This window comes from Anastrepha obliqua, chromosome 2 (genome assembly GCF_027943255.1).
Source record: "Anastrepha obliqua isolate idAnaObli1 chromosome 2, idAnaObli1_1.0, whole genome shotgun sequence".
Lineage (NCBI taxonomy): Eukaryota > Metazoa > Arthropoda > Insecta > Diptera > Tephritidae > Anastrepha > Anastrepha obliqua.
In genome coordinates this window covers 60609563-60631800 of record NC_072893.1, presented here as the reverse complement: position 1 = coordinate 60631800, position 22238 = coordinate 60609563, and the positions used below count along the sequence as shown (strand labels likewise).

At 35.2% G+C, this 22238-nt stretch overlaps 2 protein-coding genes across 3 annotated transcripts in view; both read left to right on the top strand.

Moving 5' to 3' along the window:
• Positions 1-4247: 4247 nt before the first annotated feature.
• LOC129238538 (uncharacterized) lies at positions 4248-14094 on the top strand. Its single transcript, XM_054873593.1, has 2 exons — positions 4248-4462; positions 12115-14094. The coding sequence occupies exons 1-2, from the start codon at positions 4347-4349 to the stop codon at positions 13808-13810; spliced, it is 1812 nt and encodes a 603-aa protein (XP_054729568.1). The 5' UTR covers positions 4248-4346; the 3' UTR covers positions 13811-14094.
• Positions 14095-19697: 5603 nt separating this feature from the next.
• Positions 19698-22238, top strand: part of LOC129239122 (alpha-actinin, sarcomeric) — a 37914-nt gene continuing 35373 nt past the window's right edge. Inside the window, exon 1 of one of the 2 annotated variants that reach the window (XM_054874430.1) lies at positions 19698-19796. The gene's annotated coding sequence lies outside the window, so the exon portion shown is untranslated. The remainder of the gene's footprint in view (positions 19797-22238) is intronic. The other variant, XM_054874432.1, reaches the window with a different exon arrangement.

Below are 22238 nucleotides of genomic sequence, written 5' to 3'. Positions count from 1 at the left end.
CCGTAACCGAATGGCTTGGTGCGTGACTACCATTCGGAATTTAGAGAGAACGTAGGTTCAAATCTCGGTGAAACACCAAATTAAGAAAAGTGTTTTCTAATAGCGGTCGCCCCTCCGCAGGCAATGGCAAACCTCCGAGTGTATATCTGCCATGAAAAAGCTCCTTCCGGTTCGGCTTGAAACTGTAGGTTCCACAATTTGTGGAACAACATCAAACACGCACGCCACAAATAGAAGGAGGAGCTCGGCCAAACACCTATAACAGGGTGTACGCGTCAATTATACATATATTGTATATATACATACATATATATATGTATATATACTGTACATACCACCACAAAGAAAAGTCCAAAGGAGTGATATCACACGATCTTGGTAGCTAATCCACTGGTCCGAGGCGAGAGATAAATTGCTCACCGAAATGACGACGCAGTAAATCCATTGGTTCACGGGATGTATGCAAGTAGCACCATCTTGTTGTAACCGAATGTTGTGGAGACTTCCATTTCCGGTATCAAAAAGTCGTTATCATGGCGCGATAGTATTCGTCATTCACTGTTACATTGGCGCCAGCCTCATCTTTGAAGAAATATAATGATGATCCTCCAGCCCATAGGCCGCACCAAACGGTTGTTTTCAATGGATGTAATGGCTGTTCTTGAATGGTTGCTCCTCAGCCCAAGTGCGGCAATTTTGCTTATTGAAATACGAAATTCGCGTACCTGAGGACGCAATGAACACTTTTTACAGAGCGTCGATTTTTGTAATACAATTGTACGATTTGTAAGTCTTTCCATGATAAAATATCAATGAATACTGAAAAAAGTTCTGTATTTAAATTGACAGTAGACACGAGTGATCTGTCAAAAAAACCGTATTGGAAAAAGTATCTCCAATCTGATCACCCTTTATAAGTAGATTATCTTCTTTTTCGAGCTTAACTCTCAATCAGTCATTAAGTAGCGGAATTAAACATACAACATTTCTCTCCCGAAATCCGAGATTACAAAATAATCTTATAATAACTTCATATATAACTCCAAATCCATACAAAATTTCTCTGTCGAAATCGGGGCTTATAAAATAATAAAATAATCTTCAATTATAAAGATACTTTTTTCCGTACAACCCTGTGTTTTTGTGTTAACGATAATTATTATAACGAATTTAAGAAGAAACGTCAAAGTAAAAACTAAATAAAATGGGCAATAAATGGTCTAATACAATTTTTTTTAGACATTATTAGTTATTTATTTATATTACAGAAAATGTGACAGTGTGTCCATAGGTGCTTTGGCCTGTTATTCCTTATTATAAAATCTAATTTCGCATGCATATTGCTGCCATACTTTTTTGCAACCTCAGTAGACGTCCGGTCGGATTTCCCCCAACTGTCGTAATTACGCAATTAAATTAACTATTCTTCTCTTTGGCAGTTTTCATATCGTTAATAAAATTTAAACAAGCCCAAAAACAATTTCTATGAAGAAAAACCTTTCAAAACAGTCTTGACAGCTGATTGTCAATTTTGCAGAAGAGAAATCAGCGAAAGCAAGTGGAAAGCCAAGAATGATAGAATACATCGTGGTGAAAAGCAAGGAAAGAAAATGGGTTTGAAGGCCTTATCATTTGTTCTCTCACAATTTAATACGGGGCCTATTTTCTATGTTGACGCCCATGAATTGTGTAATTCTTTGAGTAGAGGTAACTCTAGTCTTCTTTATACTATGTTTGCTTACAAATAACTTATTTCTTTTCTTTTCTCTTTTCTATTATCATCCTTGTTTACTTTAAGGGATTAGACCTCTCTGGAATGCGAAATTTAAGGAATTGGTTGAATAGGGGGCTATTATTTAAAATTATAATTTTTTACCCTTTCAAGGAAAAAAGGTATGTCTATTTATTATCAAGGAAGTATTATTAATAAAGCGATTGAAAATAGATTTTAGGACTTTGTCCAAAATTTGCAAAAACTTAATATAATTGAAATGAATGAGGACTGAGTGTTATTCTGGACAACTAAAATAATTACTTATTTCTTGCATATTTCATTTGTATGTTTTTGTTATTATAAGCTTTGAAATTCCTAAAAACCTTGCAACTCTCTTTCGTTATTTTTACGGATTTCGGATAACCATCACAAATCTCTTCAAATTTGATAAAAAGGACCGTCGGAAGTGCTATTCTATAGCAGTCAGCCGTCCTCCTATTTGTGATGTGCGCCTTTATGTTCCATAATTCCAGGGACTTAATATTTTAAGCCGCCTCCGAAAGGCAAACGATCTTTCATTGCAGAAATATTATCAAAGAGTTTGCCATTACATGCCGAGGGAAAAACGCTATAAGAAAAAAACTGTTTCTATCATTTGGTGCCCGGGTTTTGAACTCCTGCCCTTCCGACTGGTAGTCCAGTCCCAAGCCATTCGGCTACGGCGCCCGCCAAATATAATAATTAAATAATAAAATATCACCCAAAACCGGTTTGGCCCGTTTTTTTATTATCAAATAGGGGATTTAGCATGCGTATTGCAGCCTTAGTAGCCGCTTTTTTTGTGATTTCTCCCAATTGCTTACTACTGGCGGTCAATTGCGCCATTAAATAAATTGCTGATTTTTTTCCTCTCTTTCATATTATTAAAATTATTTGTCCAAAATAAATATGAACTAACCAATGTGAAAATCAAAGCAAAAATACGTACACGTACGACATCTAATTTAATTAATCTCAAATGTGACTGCGCAAATAGGTAGCTTATTATAACAATCTGATTCAATAATCTCGGATATGTGAACTCAATTTTATCTTGCAAATTACATACAAATCTTTGTTACAGTATTTTTGGAATTGTAAAAAATAGTTACAGCCCTTGAAGTGAGGTGAAATCGCCTCAGAAAGATACAATTGGAATGAAATTCTTGAAAATTACGTTATTTATGGGCAGTTTTGTAGAACAACTTTTATATACTTATTTCCATGACGTCATCCGTACATTACATTTTCGCCTTTGTGTACTGTTGAAGGTTAAGTAAAGAGTGAAAATACGTTACCCAAGGCGAATTGAGTACTGAAGGTGGCGCCATTGAAAAACAATTGCTGTACTCTAACAAAACAAACGAACAAAACACACAAAAGGCGGACGAGTTACATGTTTTGTAAAAATTCAGTGAATGGCTTGGCTTATTTTGAATTGTGAGATTTAAACTAATCAAACTAATGAAAACGAAGTGCTTCATGTTAAATTCCGCGAGCATAGATTAATATAAAGCCTCCAAAAGCAGTATTTTTGCGTTTCTATGCGGATGATGCCGTGGCGAAAAAGTGTGTGTGGGTGTGTGTATAATTCATGTATTTGATTGTTTCCATTGCTTTCGCCTACTCTTCCTTTTCACAAACAAGTAATTCTTCTTCCTTTTGTTTGTTTATCCATTGGCTTTTACGACACAGCGGATTCGGAAGGCGCAACCATGTATTATATTATCCTTGCTTCTACCCAACAGCGAGTGTTGCCAATAGACGCAAAAAGTAAAACAAAACAAACTTTATATTCTGTTTACAATATTCTTAATTTTATATCGCTAGTGGCAGGTTTTCCAACACCGTTTTTCACCGTCAAACGGTAAAACATCGAAAACGGCGTAACTCAAGACGTACTCAATACGGCGTAACTTTTACAAATGTCAAGCAATGTCGATACAATTTTAGTAAGAATGTTAATCTCAGATGTGGCAACATGAGAAAAACGAAAACCGAACTCTAATCAGTTGACTTTGTGCATCACGTTTCCCTTTTTTATACAAAACAATATTCAGATATACATATATTATATAATAATTAATAATAATAATATATATTATATACACATATACAAATTCAAAATGAAGGCAATCAAAAAACGGGAAATGGAAATATTATTATTGTATATATCAAAAATACATGTAAACCATAAAATATGGGACTATTATTTATTATTTTCTATGGAGTTTTCAGATTAGATTTTTTCAGGTGTCTAGAAAACAAATAAGTTAAAAACTACTAAACTTTCGAAACGTAAACTTTTCTCTTCTATAATGTGGCAGGCTCGCTCTTTTAAACGTATGACATAAATATAAAATTGTCTCACATTCTTCGTCAAAACATCGTATTATCTCGATGTATCGAAAACAAACATCGAGAATATTCGGCACATCGATCTTTTTTGAATATCTCTAATGATCATATAAATAGGGGACTCCCACCAAGCCTTATAGTATGTGGATCGTTTTGATACACAGCAGAGAAGTATTGGTTTAGTGATTTATCATTTGCGAACTTAGTAGGTTGTGTGAGTTAAAGAAACAAAAGTATGCCGTGTTTAACGTGCACAATTTGTGCAGAAGTCTATAAAACTTCGGACGTCGTATACACCACGACTTGTGGGCATGTATTCCATTTTGCATGTATGCAACAGTGGCGAAGCCGGTATGTGATAACGCTGAACAGAAAGTGCAAATTATATTTACATTCTTTGTGCACATACATACATGTATGTACATACAATTATAAATTACAGTACCTGCGTAGAGTGTATTGAAAAATCTAAGCCCAGCAGCAATTCATAAACTTCGTATAGATTTTTACGTAATTTTAGATGGCATTTTTAAAATATGATATTTTGGTTTGTCTAATTATTTGGGCATAGTGCGCATAGTGCGCTCTGCAAAAAATGATGTAAAGCTAAATACACACCAGGCAACCGTTGAAGCAACGGTTGCAGCAACGTGTTGCCTTTGTTTAAGAAACACGTTGCGACCGTTGCTTCAATCTCAGTATTGTGTATAACTGTGGTGCAGGAAAGGTACGAGCGGAAGATACGTAAAATTAAATTTTTTAAATGATCGAGGAAATACGTAAAATTACTTCTCTTATTATAATTGACGAACTTTTGTACGAAAATGAGGAAGAAGAAATGCAAAAAAAGAAGAGAAAGAAAATTTGGTCCAAAAATTGGCTTTTAAAAAAAATCGAATTTTCGAACGAGAGGCTGCTGAAAGAACTGAAGGAAAATGAACCAGCGGACTATAAAAATTACATGAGGATGGACGAAGCCCTGTTTAGAAAATTGTTGGACTTCGTAAAGCCCAAAATAACGAAACAAGATACCATAATGAGAAAGGCAATATCAGCAGAAATTAGACTGGCAATAACTTTGCGGTATCTTGCAACAGGAAACTCTTTTGCGGACTTGAAATTTTTATTAATTTTATTGTATTTTTTAATTGTTCGTATGATTTTTTTCTAAAATTTTTATTTTTATATTTTTCACTACTTATATCCCACAGCTCTCTCAAATTTTTATATTCGTTAATAAAATTAACATAATTTTCATTATTTTCATTTGCCATTTTTTCCTTTTTCACTTTATTTTGCTCCGCACGAACCTTCTTCTTCGCTTCTTTTCAACGAACTGAACGAGTAAAAGCAGTAAACAATGATACACACGAAGCAACGGTTGCAGCAACCTATCCCAAAAATCAAATTTATTTGATATTTCAGGCAACGGTTGCAGCAACACGAAAATCAATTGGCAACACAGCTACACACGAGGCAACGGTTGCTTCAACATGGCCGTGTTGCTGCAACGGTTGCCTGGTGTGTATTTAGCTTAAAGGGGGAATAAAGGGTTGTATCCTCATCCTAAAACTGGAAATCGCACCCTTCTAAAGCATACAGTTTTTAAATTATTGTAAAATAAAGAAATAACCCTATTAGTCCTACGCGGTTACGCTATTCACAGTATTTTTTCGCTTAAGAAGAAAAAATCTTCAGAAATTATAACGTGTTGGCTTTCCATTGCTACCACGATAAATTTGCTTATAATGTCTTAGGTCCGTGGATTGAATTTAAAAATTTTAAAACTCAAATGTAGTCACTATATCAGCCTTTCGATTTATAGTACGGCTGGAGTTTAGAACAGTGCCGATCTTGGAATTTCTGGCAAACTATAATGTTTTTTTTAATGAAACTTGGTGGAGATGTTAGTGAGGTGTTAAGTAACACTCTTTATAACTTTAAATTAATCGGGAAATAATAATTTTTTAATTATTTACATTCAAAATGCCCTTGGGAACATCAGTATAATTTGCCACATTACACTCTATATTTTTTAACATTTCACTATAAATCACCAAATATACACTCACACGCGTGTTTGTACCGATTTTTATGCTAATATTCTAATTATATCTATTAAAATTAAATGCAAATTCATTTCCCTATGCAATCACATTCCAATTTTAAGCGCGAACAAGAAGAAGTTGGAATTACAACAGTATGGTGTTGCCGGATGCCTACAAATGAAAACAAAAATTAAGTACTTGAGTTTAGTGTTAATGATGGGAATGGGGGTTATTGTGCCTGCTTACTACATACACGCATATGACGTTTTAATTTTGGGTTCAATGGTTTTAATACGGAAAGGAGTTTTACGCAAAAATACTGTGCATTGCGTAGCCGGAGTTGGACTGATGAGGGTTATTTTTTTGAAGTGCGGCCGAAGGCCGCCCACGCGAAAAGGAGTTTAACGCAAAAATACTGTGGATTGCGTAGCCGGAGTTGGACTGATGAGGGTAATTTTTTTGAAGTGCGGCCGAAGGCCGCCCACGCGAAAAGGAGTTCTACGCAAAAATACTGTGGATTGCGTAGCCGGAGTTGGACTGATGAGGGTTATTTTTTTGAAGTGCGGCCGAAGGCCGCCCACGCGAAAAGGAGTTCTACGCAAAAATACTGTGGATTGCGTAGCCGGAGTTGGACTGATGAGGGTTATTTTTTTGAAGCGCGGCCGAAGGCCGCCCACGCGAAAAGGAGTTCTACGCAAAAATACTGTGGATTGCGTAGCCGGAGTTGGACTGATGAGGGTTATTTTTATGAAGCGCGGCCGAAGGCCGCCTACGCGATAAAGAGTTCCACGCAAAAATACTGTGTTAATTAATTTAATTTAATTTTAATTACCTTATTATTTTTTGTGATACGCTTAATATCATTGTTTTTAAGTTTAAATGAGTTGTATGTTTTTATTTTCAAATTCATTTCTCAAGTTTAAATTACAGCAAAAAATACTGCAGTTTTACAATGAACCTTCCACTGAACATCCCTGCGTGCGAACTTCGTTTTCATTTCAGGTGTATGGCAACACCAACTTTTCGCTAAATTATAGAACTTTAACATTAAATTACTTAAAAACTATAAGCCTCCGGCAGGTTCTGTTTTCAGTTTTAAGATGGGGATACACCCCTCTATCACCCCCTTTTTACCGTTTTTTCCAAAGCGATCGGCACTATACTAAATTCTAGCCTATAGTACTTTTTATAAATTACCATTAAGAATTAATAGGAATATTTAATGTTAAAAATGCCTAATTTTTGCATAAGCTTGAAAAAATGCGCTTTGTAATACCGTGCAAAATAAATGTGCGAGACGAACTGTCAAAGGAACGATAATGATAAAAGAATAAAGCGAAACCCAAAAAACCCAGTCAACCAACAATCAGGGTCACTTATAAATTTGACGATAACACAACATTTTCATAAATACTATGAAATATAAAACCTAAGTTAAATGCTTGCTGTGTTAACAATTGCTTTATACATTTCTCTTTAACGATATTTCAGTACAAGCTGCAAATACGGCCGTAAAAAACCTCTTTTTAAAGCTTTTCCTGGGACCCTATAGGGGCCCTCTCCAAAAATTAAGAAATTAATTTCTCGTGTCAAAAACCACTTACATAGACTTTCTTCCAAAAAATTAAAAATAATGAGGCTTGAAATCGACTATCTTGTTCAGAATTGCCAGTAGAATACTTCTTTTGCCGATATTAAGTAGAGAAAGAGAAAAAATTGTAGCCGCCCTAATGTATATACATATATACACAAATATTTGTCATATCACCTCTTTCCTGCAATATCAAATATCATGCTTACTCCACACCAATAAGCCAGGTTTATCTTAAACGAATTCCAGAGTGATATTGAACTTTTTTCTCCGGCAGGGAAGCTATTATTTTGGTTGACTTTTAAGGCACATCAAGCGATCGAATATGTGTATGTGCATACGAATGCGGATGTAGATATACATACGTACATGCAATATGTATAACTTTGTTGTAGTAGTATTCCAGCAAGACTAGGCAATCACGATTCACTGCTTCCGAGAATGTAAGCAAAGCTGAATTTATTCATTTCATACGATCTGAATAAACACTTTGTGTTTATTTATTCGTTAAAACGATATGGTTGTGGTAGTGTTCGTAATACAAGTTCAAAGTTTTGTTCGGGTGATCCTCCGAAAGGAAATCGAATTTTTCGTTATATGAGAAATGGGTGTGGTTACATTGCGGATTTCTTCAATTATATGCAATATCAAAATGACAACAAATTTGGCAGTATTTAAAGCAGTGATTTGAGTTTCATTCACATTCTTAAACATATTTTTTCTCATTTCAAATAGCAACCGCTATTTATTCGGAGACTTTCACGGGAACTAAAGTTTACTAAATTTAAAATCATAATCTCAGACCGCGATGAATGTGAACTGGAAGGACCTTGGGTCGATCCCAGAAGTCTCGAACAGTTCATAGACGGTTCGAAAACAAATATTGGAGTCGGTGCGGAAATCTATGGTCCAAACATGAAAGTTCCGAGCCAATGGGCAAATGGCCTAGCGTAAAAGGTGAAATCCAAAATAAACAACACAGGCGTCATAAACATGTTTTTGATGGCGCTATCTATTTTTTAAAGAGTTAGTGCGTTGAAAATTACATTCCTAGCTGACTTTCAGTGAAAGGTTGGTGACACTCGGTTTAGTGGAAGCGCAGTTATTGCGTTTAAAGTGTCAGTATGTTTGAGTCATCGGTACAAAAATGAGTTTCGAACAAAGAGCTAATATCAAATTTTGTTTTAAAATCGGTAAAACGTACATAAATGACAATGAACACACGGGCCCAAAATCAGCAATCACCGAAAACTCTATCAAAATTGTTCGTAAATTTATCAAAAATGAACCGAAATCATCGTTGAAATTCATGAAATCGGAGTTGAATATCTCCAAAACATCGATTTATCGCATTTTAACTGATCATTTGGGCTTACGAAAGGTCTGTGCACGTTTCATTTCGCACAAGTTAACTGAAGACCAAAAATTGCTCAGAATTCCACATTCGAAAGGCCTCATTAAAGAGGCGAGAAAAGACGAGAACTTCCTTTACAACATTGTAACGGGTGATGAAACGCGGTGTTTCCAATATGAACCTGAAACTAAGTGTCAAACTGCCAAATGGAAGGCCCTAGACGAGCCTCCATCCAAAAAATCGCATTTGGAGAAGTCAAAAATCATGTCGATGCTCATTTGTTTTTACGATTCCAAGGGAATGGTTCACAATGAGTTCATGCCAACGGGCCAAAGCAATTTTTTATCTTGGCGTTTTGAAACGTTTGTTGCATCGCATTCGTTGTTGGGTCGAATTCGCCCTGAATACCGCGAATGAGGAAGCTGGCGCTTATTGCATAATAATGCACCATCTCATCGATCCACTCTTGTGACTGATTTTTTGACTAGGCATCGCATTTCAATCACCGTCGCCATCAATCACTCACCATATTCGCCTGATATGGCTCCCTGTGACTTCTACCTATTCGGAAAATTACATTTGGCCATGAGAATAAAACGTTTTGCGTCCGTAAAGGCCATCCAAAAGGCTTGTACCGACTTTCTGAACGATATTCCGGTCAATGATTTGAAACACTCTTTCGAAAAGCTTTTAGACCACGCAAAACCGTGTATCGAGGCCAGAGGGGACTATTTTGAATAAATAAACTCGAAGTTATCAGAACAAAGCTCCTGTGGTTTTTGTTTTAGACTTCATCTTGTAGGTCTAGTATTACCTACTTCTAAAATATGTAGTAGGACGGAAAAGATCTTTTAGGACAAAATTATTATTAATATATTAGGTGCGCAGAGGTGGCCGCAATTAAAGAAGCAACTGACTGGCTACTTACTTGCGTAATAACTGTTAAGAAGGTAAATATTTACTCCGATAGCCAAGCGGCAATTAGGACCCTAGGCTCTATGATGGTGCATTCGAAACTGGTCAGGGAATGCCTGGTCTCTCTCTCGATTGCATCAGAATTCTTCGATATAAAGATAATTTGGGTACCTGGTCACAGTGACATTACTGGAAACTGCGAAGCCGACGAGCTGACCAGACAAGCGATCTGTGAGGTAGTGTTCCCGCGAAAGGAGAGGATCGCGATCCCCTTGACCACCTGCGTTCTATTCCTGGAAGGATGGGCTTTGCACCAACTCAGCGAGCGCTGGGCAAGTACACGAACGTGTAAGGTCGCGAAGTCCTTCTGGCCACGTTTGGATATGAGGCGTTCGAGGCATATTCTGAGGATGACAAAATCTTATCTCTCAAATTTCGTGGGCATCCTTACGGGGCACTGTCCGCGGGTATACATGTCGTGAGACTCGGAACTTCTTCGAGTCCTTTTTGCGTCAGCTGTATGGAGGATGAGGTGGAACCATCTCAGCAGCTGCTCCTCAGCTGTCCAGCTCTCGCGGGACTAAGATTCAAGCATCTTGGTTCTCACTTCTTTTCTGCGCCTGCTGATATAACAGGTATTGAAAAAAAAAATCTGATGAACTTTATCAGCAGCATAAAGAGGTTAACACAACCGCAGACTAGTCACCGTTCGTAGTCCACAAACACTCCCTTTCCCGTTCGTCCTCTTTTTTTTCTTTCACCTCCTTTCCCCCTCACAAATGGTGTCACAAATGAGGTCGGGTAGATTTAAAGAAAATTAAAAGGGAATTCGAGTGTAGTACAATGGACTTAATTGTGTCTGAGTGCTGTTGTCTCGACAAAAAAAAACGACTTTATTTATAGCCACATAGATCACAAGCGATCTGCTTAGGACAGTACATACTTCATTAAATTTTCCATACTTGGAAGCGGGACGCTTCGAAAAGTAAAGTAACTTAACAGTTTGTCAAAACGGAAATAATGCTGTGCTGCTAAGTCATCTATAATGTTGGATTCAAGGGAATTTTTTTGTTTTATTCACTACTCGCTAGGTGGTGTTGATCGAAAGCCTCTAATGTCTCTTCCTCTCATAGTAATTACATATAAGTGAACTCCATTGCCCTGAAAAAGCAAAACAACGAATAATCTTTATACTTACAATGTACGTACTGCTGACTATTATTGTTATTAAATAACTGGCGTTTACACTTATGTTAAGGTGCTGGCCTAATCCAGGCTGGCTTTGCTTGGCTTTGAAAATTTGTATGGTCAAATGTGCGCTTTGAACGCTATAATAACAATAAGATGGTTCGTTTCGTTCTTTCTCCTATTTGTGGTGTGCGTTTTGATCTTGTTCCACAAATGGAAAGACCTACACTTTTACTGTGTTTTAAGCCGACTCCGAACGGCAAGTTGTTTTCATGACCTTTTAAATGGCAAAAATACACTGGAGGTTTGTCATTGCCTGTCGAGAGGTGACTGCTATTAGAAAAAACTTTTTCTATTATTTGACGTTCATGCACGGAGATTTGGAGGTCTATGAACATAGTATTATATATTCTATCTAAAACAATAATGTTAGAACACATGATTGCGCGTTCCCTGGCCGTGGTGTGAGAGCAGAAACGAAACTAACGACCAGAACAGAAATAATAAGCAAACGCAAGGGAAAAAATTGCAAATGGTTGCTTTATTATTATTAGGCTATCACAATTTAAGACGCGAAATTTAATCTTTATTAATTATTTTAATTTAAACATCAAACTATACATTGTTTGATTTACAAATAAGTAACCTTGTACACAACATTTTGTTTATTTTCTGTGCTGACGTCACTCAAACGAGCTTATTCTGTCAAATTCGCCAAGAACAAAATGGAGGTAATGGGATGGAACCAACTTTGTACTCTCTAAATCGGGTATCCCAACTCCTTAAGATAGAGCACCAAATGGGTTTTACACTTTTCTGTTTTCAGCGGATTTCGTATTCATAAATTGCATAGCATCTTTTAAATCATTTTTTAAATTACTATTAATTATTTTTATTTTGTTTTTAGATCTACAAGTTGTCCGCAATGTAGAGAACATAACCCAGAGACGCATAGAATATATTTAGACTTCGATGAAACTGCAAATGATCAGAAATTAAGTGAGATCAAATTCCAATTAGATCAAACAGAAAAGTCGAGAAGTGAATTGCAGTTACAATTAGATGAAGTTGAAAGAGATTTCCTACAAATTCAGAGAACTCTTGTTGAAACCGAACAACAAAAAATGTGTCTTGAGTCCACAAATCAATTTTTGAATGCTCAAAATGACAGCAGAGAGCAAGAAATTAGGAATTCTAATTTAAGAGCTTTGGAAGAATCGGAACTACTTCTCGTCAAAACAACTAGCTTAGAGCATAGACTAAAAGGAGTTCTGGTCGAATTAGAATTAAAAACAGAAGAATGCTTTAAATTGAGCGAAGCAAACAGTAAACTGAGAAAAACACTGGAACGTAATGAACAAATATATGAAAACGCCCGTAAGCAATATGAAGCAGTTGAAAGAGGCCTTAAGACACAAATAACTGCACAAATCGAATTAATCGAAAGAAAAAATAATATAATTGGTGAACTTACCGATAATGAGCGTCAAGAAATTGAATCACGAAAAAAACAGGCCACAACAAATAACGAATATAAATCATCTGAGATTTTGATGCAAAAACTAAAATTAGAAAGAGAACTAGAAAAAAGTTTCGATAAAACTATGGAATTAGAGGAAAACCATTTGAGAAGTAAAGAAATTTTAAATATCGAAATTGAGAGTTTGAAAGCGGATATTGAACGCAAAGATAACGAAATAAAAAATAGAAAGGCAGAACATATGAAACTGATCAATAAGCTTAGTTCAATGGGCTCCAATGCAACGGACATATTACTTCGTCGCCGAAATGAAGTTTTATCTACTAAATTAGAAGAGACGCGTTGTGAACTGGAAAAGGCAATACAAAGTTCTGCAGAAAAAGACATTGTTGTCCAAAAACTGAAACAAAATGAAAGTTTACTACTTACGAAATTAGACAAATTAGCGGAACAAGGACAAACTAAAGAGCCAGTGGAACATGAAGCCAAGTCTTATGAAAAAACATCAGGTGCCTCAAACGAATGCCAAGCAAAAGCTAATGAGGGCACGAGTGTTACAATCAGGGGAGTTTCTGAAAGCGATATTAAAACACCACTGATTGATACAGTTTTGATGTTTACTGAAATGATGGCTATTCCTTGTCAAAATTCAGATATTAAAGATATATTCACTTTGAACAACAAATATAAAATGAGAAATAACACACAAAGCGAAAATATTAATTTAGTAGTAAAATTTTCAACTCTTAATATGAAAATAAAGTTTTTAGCCAACAAAGACAAGTTGAAGCCAAAAGGCATCCATGTTTTAGAGTATGTGGACGATGAAATAAAGGAGCTTTTCCACTACGCGAAGCTTTTAAGATCCGTTGGTTTCCAGAATATTTATTGTAAAAATAACAAAGTATTTGCAAAATACAATTCGAAGTCACCAGCACGAAAATTAAACAGTAAACAAGAAGTTAACGATATTATAAAAAAATCCAGTTGCCATAAAACTGAAAAAAGTGGAAATATTTCGGAAGAATCTCAAGAAAAGTGTGAAAACAAATCCGAGGAAGGAAATAAGCGAATGGAAGGAATCCAAGCAGAAGAATGTGATGACGCATACTATCGTAAATAAGAAAATATAAACACATACATATATACATATGTGAATATACTGCCCAGAGTATGAACACTGAATAAATTGGTAACAATACGCTTGAAAAGACATGTTGTGCCCGTCGTTTTCTCCCTTATTAATTAACCATACATTAATTATTAACCGTAAAAGGTTTAAATTTTAACTATATTACTTATTACACACATACTTAATTTTGTAATCAAATGAATACCTTATAGTTTTGTGCATGAAAAGTGTATTTTTGGAAAATTTTACTTGAATATATTGTAATAAAGCCATAATATTCTTTGAACTGTTTATGGGGAACATGTCGCAATGTTGAAGCCACACATGCAAGTAACTCATTGCAAGAAGACAACGCCTATGATCATTGAAAAACGCAATATTTCACCCTCCGAAGCAAAATTGTGACAGTAACTTTGTAACACAGAACCAAAGTGACGATCAAGTTCGTCTGGCGATATACAGTGGTCACACAATTTATTCGTACACTTACAGTTTATAAACAGATACACCTGATACTTAGCACGATTTATACAAAAAAAAAAAAAAAATTTAATATATTCGTGAAAAATAACATTTGTATGCAATATTTAAGGAACAAAAACTTCCAAATTCATTTCTGGAATTAGAGAACTTAAGGTAATAACGAAATAAGACATAATTCTATATAAATATATTATTCGTATATAGCCATATAAAAAATATTTTATTAAAAAAATAATAGAAAAAACGAATATATTCAGTACTTTTTTGGGCCGCTTTCAGGTTTAATAACTGCTTTCAAACGTCGGTGCATACTTTTCACCAATACCTTGTGTGTATTAGCTGCAATTCTCTTCCACTCAGCACTTAAAGCTGCCTTTAATGACACCTTTGATGTTATTTTGTGCTTTCTGGAGGAGTTTTAAGTTGCTTACAGTGGTAAATAAGCCATTCTTGCACGATATAAAAAAAGTGTTTTGGGTCATTGTCTTGTAGAAACAAGAACCCTTTAGCATTCAATCCAAGTTTAACAACACAATCATGAAAATTATACTTCAAAATGTTTAAATACAGATGTTTGTTCATTTTACCATGAATAAAAACCATTTTTCCTACTCCAGATGAAACTCCCCCAAGCCATTACATTTCCTCCTCGATGCTTGGCGGTAGGAATAAGATTTTTTCATTTAGGTCTGTATTTTCCTTTCGTTATAAATATGACGTTTTCCCAAAAAGAATATGGCTCATTTATATAGCGTTTGTGTTTCTGAAACTAAAACAATCTTATTTCGTTTTCAGCAATATTAGTAAAAAAAACTATTTTTACTGTTACTTTTGAGCTGGAAGGGTACGAATAAATGTTTTGCAGCATTTTGCTACGTCTGCTTGCTTTCCTTGGAACCATTCAGTGTGAGTTGAAATAACGAGAGTTTTTTTTTTTGAGGCAACTCATTAGGAATGTAACATTCTTACAGTGACCCAAAAGAAATATATTGTCACAGTAAATAAAGCTACGCAGGGTGTACGAATAAATTGTGTGACCACTGTAGGTCTGTTTTTAATTTTGTTGCTGCCACCGGTCGACATCAGCTGTCAGGAAATATAAAAAATATTCTTCGCAAACGTTGCCTAGCATGCAGAAAAGCCTTGAATATTATAACCATGATACTTAAAACTTTCATTATATGATTTAATCACAAAATTGGGCGATTCATTTTTCCGCTTTTGATGCGAATTTCGTTTTAGTTTGACTGGGCAAATATTTCGACGAAGTTCGCTCAGCGATTTGATTCTGTTCATGCCATCGAACAAGCCCCACAGTTATGGTATTATTATAACTCGGGGCTTGTTCGAGGTGCAATCACAACCGCTTTGTAGCATTTTTAAGGTTCATTTTTGGTGTGAAATTCTGGCAACTTTGGCAAAAGGATAGAACGTTAAGCTAAATACACACCAGGCAACCGTTGAAGCAACGGTTGTAGCAACGTGTTGCCTTTGTTTAAGAAACACGTTGCGACCGTTACTTCATTCTCAGTATTGTGTATAACTGTGGTGCAGGAAAGGTACAAGCGGAAGATACGTAAAATTAAATATTTTAAATGATCGACGAAATGCGTAAAATTACTTCTCTTATTATAATTGACGAACTTTTGTACGAAAATGAGGAAGAAGAGATGCAACAAAAGAAGAGAAAAAAAAATCTGGTCCAAAAATTGGCTTTTAAAAAAATCGAATTTTCGAACGAGAGGCTGCTGAAAGAATTGAAGGAAAATGAGCCAGCGGACTATAAAAATTACATGAGGATGGACGAAGCCCTGTTTAGAAAATTGTTGGACTTCGTAAAGGCCAAAATAACGAAACAAGATACCATAATGAGAGAGGCAATATCAGCAGAAATTAGACTGGCAATAACTTTGCGGCATCTTGCAACAGAAAACGCTTTTGCGGACTTGAAATTTTTATCAATTTTATTGTATTCATTTTTAATTGTTCGTATGCTTTCTTTCTAAAATTTTTATTTTTATATTTTTCACTATTTATATCCCACAGCTCTCTCAAATTTTTATATTCGTTAATAAAATTAACATAATTTTCATTATTTTCAATTGCCATTTTTTCCTTTTTCACTTTATTTTACTCCGCTCGAACCTTCTTCTTTGCTTGTGTTCAACGAACTGAACGAGTAAAAGCAGTAAACAATGATACACACGAAGCAACGGTTGCAGCAACCTATCCCAAAAATCAAATTTATTTGATATTTCAGGCAACGGTTGCAGCAACACGAAAATCATTTGGCAACACAGCTACACACGAGGCAACGGTTGCTTCAACATGACCGAGTTGCTGCAACGGTTGCCTGGTGTGTATTTAGCTTTATGTTCTCTGGCATAGCGTTCTAATTGTCAAAAATTCAATCATTGCGTGCAAAGTCTTTTAAATCGGTATAATAAAAAGTTTGCTGGCACCATTGCTTCATTATTTTCTTTGTCATTTTCAATATAAAATTTCCGTCAACATACAAATTATCAAGAAAAATATTTATAAAAAAACTTCGTATTCTTATTCACCTTGACCTATCTATTCAAAATAAGTGTTGAACATCAGAAAATTACCAGCCTAGCAAACGTTCATAAGTGCTGCAATACTGGCGCTTTTATTACGAGACGAGGGCTTTTCGATAAGAAGGTCGCATAGACCGAAAAATTAAAAAAAAAGAGAGTGTAAACGTAGTAACGGTGCAGACAAAACGAACAGTGAACAGTTTTATGACAAAGAAATAAAAAAAGTGGTATTTTGTGAATTCCCATTCAACCATTTAAATTATAATTCAAAAAAATATTCTGTGACACTTGGCATAAAATAGCCATAAAGAGAATACAGAAGGGGCCGCCTTCCGGCAACCACTACTTTATTTTTAGCGAATTTGATAATTAAGTGTTGTTAGTACAGAAAATCAACAAATATTTGGGTGCAAATGTATGAATGTATGTGGTGATGCACGGTTTATTCTATTTTGTTGGATTCCCGTTCACTTTCGCTTATTACACCTATTCTGGCTATTTGTTTAGTTTCTATACTGACGCAATCTTGTATTCTATGTTTTTTGGCTCAAAATTAATTTCTGTTTTCTTTCTGGCGTTCGTGGAAGATCATGATTCATTTATTAAAGGTTTGCTCACTAGTGACATAAAATTTTTGACACTCCCTTACAAAAGGTTGTATTTAAGAAGGTGCATAAAAAGGAAAAAATTAACTCCTTTTTGGTAAAAATGGTAGCAAAATAGTATTTTGTTACTTAAATGGAAACAAACTGAGAACGGTTTAAAAAATAAATTTTAATTAATATTTGAATGTAAATAATCGTACTCGTATAGATAGGAGTGATTAGCGAAAATTGCCAAGTCTAATATTAATAAAACAAGAAATTATTTCACATAATCCCAGATTTTATATTGTGAATTAATTTTTAAATTTAAAACCAATCGCGAAGTTTCGCCAATATGAAACTATTTTGTTAAAAATAAATAAATAATTGGCACGTACAATTCTGTTAGGTGTTTCGCCGAGATTCTCCTCCTATTTGTAGCGCGCGTTCCATAATTGGAAGGCCCTACAGTTTTAAGCCGATTCCGGTAGATGGTTTTTTACGAGAAGCTCTTTCATACTGGTACTGTGCTTTTCTAAGCCTCCTCTGGACACTTCATCCATCCATCCATAGGAAGGGCTCGTTAGAAACAAGTTCTGCCAACTTTTTTATAATGAGGTCTGCAATGTAATCGATTGCGTCGGGACTATTCAATAATTCTCCCTGCTGTAACTCTTTAGCAAACGCTAGCTCTTTGCAAAACATGAGTTCCGTTGAAATCACCACATCATAAGAAATAAAGCTGTGTAAATTCTCCACTCATCGATCTCGGATTGCGTCAATTACTCTACAGGTTATGTTCTGACTTAAGTGGTATGCATTTCATGTCATACTACCATAGTCCTGAACATACCGATGAAAACTCTTTAGCGAGTTGTTGCTCGTAAGCAGACCATTTTGAAAATTAAATGTTTTTTTTTTACAAATTTTACTTTTCCTCCACTTTTACTCAAAATTTCTAGAGCTAGCAACCTAGTGTCTTGCTAAGGGAGCCGATTTGTCAAAAGAGAAGGAGGAAGCTGCTTACTGATTACTGACTTTTATTATTGAATCATGGTTAAAGATGGCATATTTCGAGTTAACTGTCACATGCTGAATCGGCGTTGCCACCGTATCGCAGAAGGGTTCTTAGTTATAGTCTTATTGTGTTAGGGAACGCTTTTCCTGTAAGGCTTACAAATCTGACTTGTAAAACAACGTTCTTTTTATGAAACAAGTACAAAGACATTGGTATCGAGTCCGCTGATGGAATTCTACACAAGCAATGGGCTATAGGTATGTAACAGATTTAACTTACCATATTTGTTATTCGCTGCAATACATCTCCACCATGTAGTCTATAGGAGATTGCTCACCGCTGAAAATGGGCAATTAGTAAAACAGTGAGTTATACCAGTTAAATGAGGTCTAATTATACTCGCTAGCGGCGAATCTTGCTCGATAACTTTGTTGTTGCTCTCACATGCATATTTTTCGTCAAGTTAATCGAGCGGATAAATGGCGAATAGAAGAGGCCTTAATGTATACGGTTCGAGTGCCTTTAGAAATGTAGTAGTGCAAGCTACAAAAGAATTGATTTAAAAATAAATGCATGGCTTAGACTTCTTTGACGCAGTGTGAACTATTTTTCATGATGCAGAAAATTACCTTTACAAAATCAGTATTTATTTATGTATTTAATATTATTTTTAGCACACAAGAGGAAAGAAAGGCTTTACGCGACAAACTTTTTTAATTTAATAATTTGCAAAACTAGCAATCAAAGGGACGCAAACATCAAAATAACAAGAAAATTGTGCGTAAACGGACTTTAAAATTCGTATGTTATATGATAACATTGTAAATTCGATTTCAATCTCTCGTGTTTTATAATCTTCGGGGCACATATAATTTTATTTTCAGCAAGTTAACTTTGTTGAGATTATTAGTTTAAAGTGGTAGACAACTATGTCGGGTTTTTTATCAAAACTTGTATTTATTTCCTTCAGCAATTAGCGGTAGATAGATACATTTTTATGGGTATCATGATATGAATGGTAGTGAGTCCGAACTATAAATACATCAGATCGCTGGATATAAAAACAGTGAAAACTGGGTTTATATAGTTTAGCTCTATTTGCAACAATCTGAAGTCCATTTTTATTATTTTGCTCGATATTTCCACCAATAGGTGAATATTGGTTGTCTCTTTCTTTCAATTAATGTAACCTACTGTTGTTTCCTTCGTTGTATATGCAATTGTGCAGGCAGTAAGCGGCGTATCAAGTATATGGTTAACTAAAGCTGAAGCCGTATTAATAATAGTGAGATTATAATCGAGACTAAACTTCGACGAAACGTCCAATTAAACTAGTAAGTTGTATTAAACGTTTGTAAGTCATGTGAATACTTTACTAGTATTTGTTAGTGTTTGGGATGTAAACATTAAAGTGCAGTGCATATAATTACAAACAATTTGCAATCAAACATAAACTCACCTAAGACGGCATTTTGAGTCGCATTTGGTGAAATAGTGGGGATACTGTGTTTGTGAATAAATGTAATAAGAACACAGTGTTGTATCTAGAGGTACGAGGAATATTAATGTAAACATTGTATATACATATGTATGAAGTTTCTTGCTGAAAGAAATAAATATCTTGTAATGGTTTTGTATTATTTAATATCGCGTACAATATTTAATGTCAAAGTAGCTAAAGTTTCGTTTACGACCACAATGCATTTGGATAGTGGACGGAAGGGGCGTGTCACCGCCACCACCATAGGATGGAGCAAATACCCACCATTCAAATTATGAAGGTCTTAATCTCCTACGATCCCTATATAAACCTATAGAAATGTATAACGCAATTGTTAACCCAACAAGCATCAAGTTTTATTGTAAAATGGATATATGTATATCTATATCTAAATTTATATATACGTACATTTTTAATATATATTATAAAATAGGGCATCGTCCGAAAATCGCTCGATTTTTTATTCCACTTTTTTACTAAATAATATATATGTATATGTTAATCCTGAAATTTAAAAAAACCGAATAATGCCGTTTTGGTCCGTGGATCAGGATCGTAAATGAATAGTATCCCCCTTACCGCAGTATAATGAAACACAGTTCTTCCTCTTACCGCAGTATTACTATTGTTGTAGCAGTTCTACTGATATTCGCTGCCGCTTTCATAACGTTGGTGCTTTTTTTAATTAAAGAAAAAAATGGAATTTGTTTTCCTTTTGGTTGATTGGGTTAAAAAAAGTGCGTGTAGCGTAGTACACATAACAGAAGTGAAACTTTCAAGGCAGACAAAGAAAGAGAGAGAGACCCGAGATAGAATGAGAGAGAGAGAGAGACCCGAGAGAGAATGAGAGAGAGAGACCCGAGAGAGAGACGAGAGAAAGAATATATATCTAAATAAATTCATAACATTTGCAGAGAATACAAATAGACAAAATTTACAAAAAACGGAGAAGAGTCGACCGGTGTAGGTAAACGCCGGACACAAACCGTGGCAACAACGGGCACTACTCCGAGCGTTTATCACCCGCACTAACGCAGCGATTTCAGGAGCGCAGCAACGGCACAAATTACCGCAAGGCAATACCAATAAATCCGACGCCGGAATGGATAGAATTTTATAGTACGCACAAGGACTAGCCAGGAAACGGAAATAATCGCCAAAAAGTAGGCACCGAAAAAAAACCCCCAAAAAAAATTGGGACAAAAAAGCCCCAAACAGTAGGCACCAAGGAAATATACCGCCTAAAAGCAGGCACCAAAATTACATTTCCTACAAGTTTGCACCAACAAAGAAGCGCCAAAAAGTATGCCGTACTATTTCTCACTAGAAATTAGCAACCACAAGGAAAAACCCAGGACAAATAGCCTAAAGTGTATCTAAGGTATATATAAAGTATAACTCTCTCTCTCCTTTTCCTCTACGTTATATCTTTTTTCTCTCTCGCGGAACGCAAATGCTCAAAACGTTGCATGGCTTGAAATTTTACTCCATTCTCGCTCGTCCATCGACGTCCAAGAAGTTTAACTTCAAAAATAGAGCACCGTGTTTGTTAAATATATGATAAAACTACCTTTCATTCGATATATGTTTTGTTATAAGGAATTCCACAAAATTTAAATGAACGAATAATGCCGCTGTCTAATATCAATTATGTTTAGTGGGGTTTTGCAGTTTATTTTCATATGCACAAGAATCATATCGATTTTATTTAATAAATTGCATGCTTAGGCCCTTTCTTTGGATTTACCAAAACAAAATATATGTAAAAGCAACAAGCTTCGTGTGAAGACCCCTAATGTGTTAAGTGGAACCTTATTTTATAAGAGTACAAAAAATGCTTACTTTGAACTGGATGTTTCAATAAATTAGTATACAAAAGTTTTAAATTTCACTTGAATGCAAGTGTGTGTTAAAGTTTTTTAATTTGGTCACCCAGTTGGGCACAGTAAACCGAAATCATTAAGTAATTAATTAACCGCACCCCAATGATTTGCTTCATTGACGTTGTTTTGTTTATTTGCGTACATCCTGCTTGAAATTTTTAAATTCAGACTATCAATTGGTTTTTGCAATTTGGTGTTTTGAATGTTAAAATTTCCATGATAATGTAAACAAATGAGCATAACAACAACAATGAAGAGCACCAATTTGACATTCAAAACAGCATATAGCAAAATCAGCAGCTCTAGTGCCATCACCTTGAATAAATTCGCCTTTGTGTATTTGTATGAAAAACGTCTAAAAAAAGTCTAACGTGTTCGACATGAAAACATGC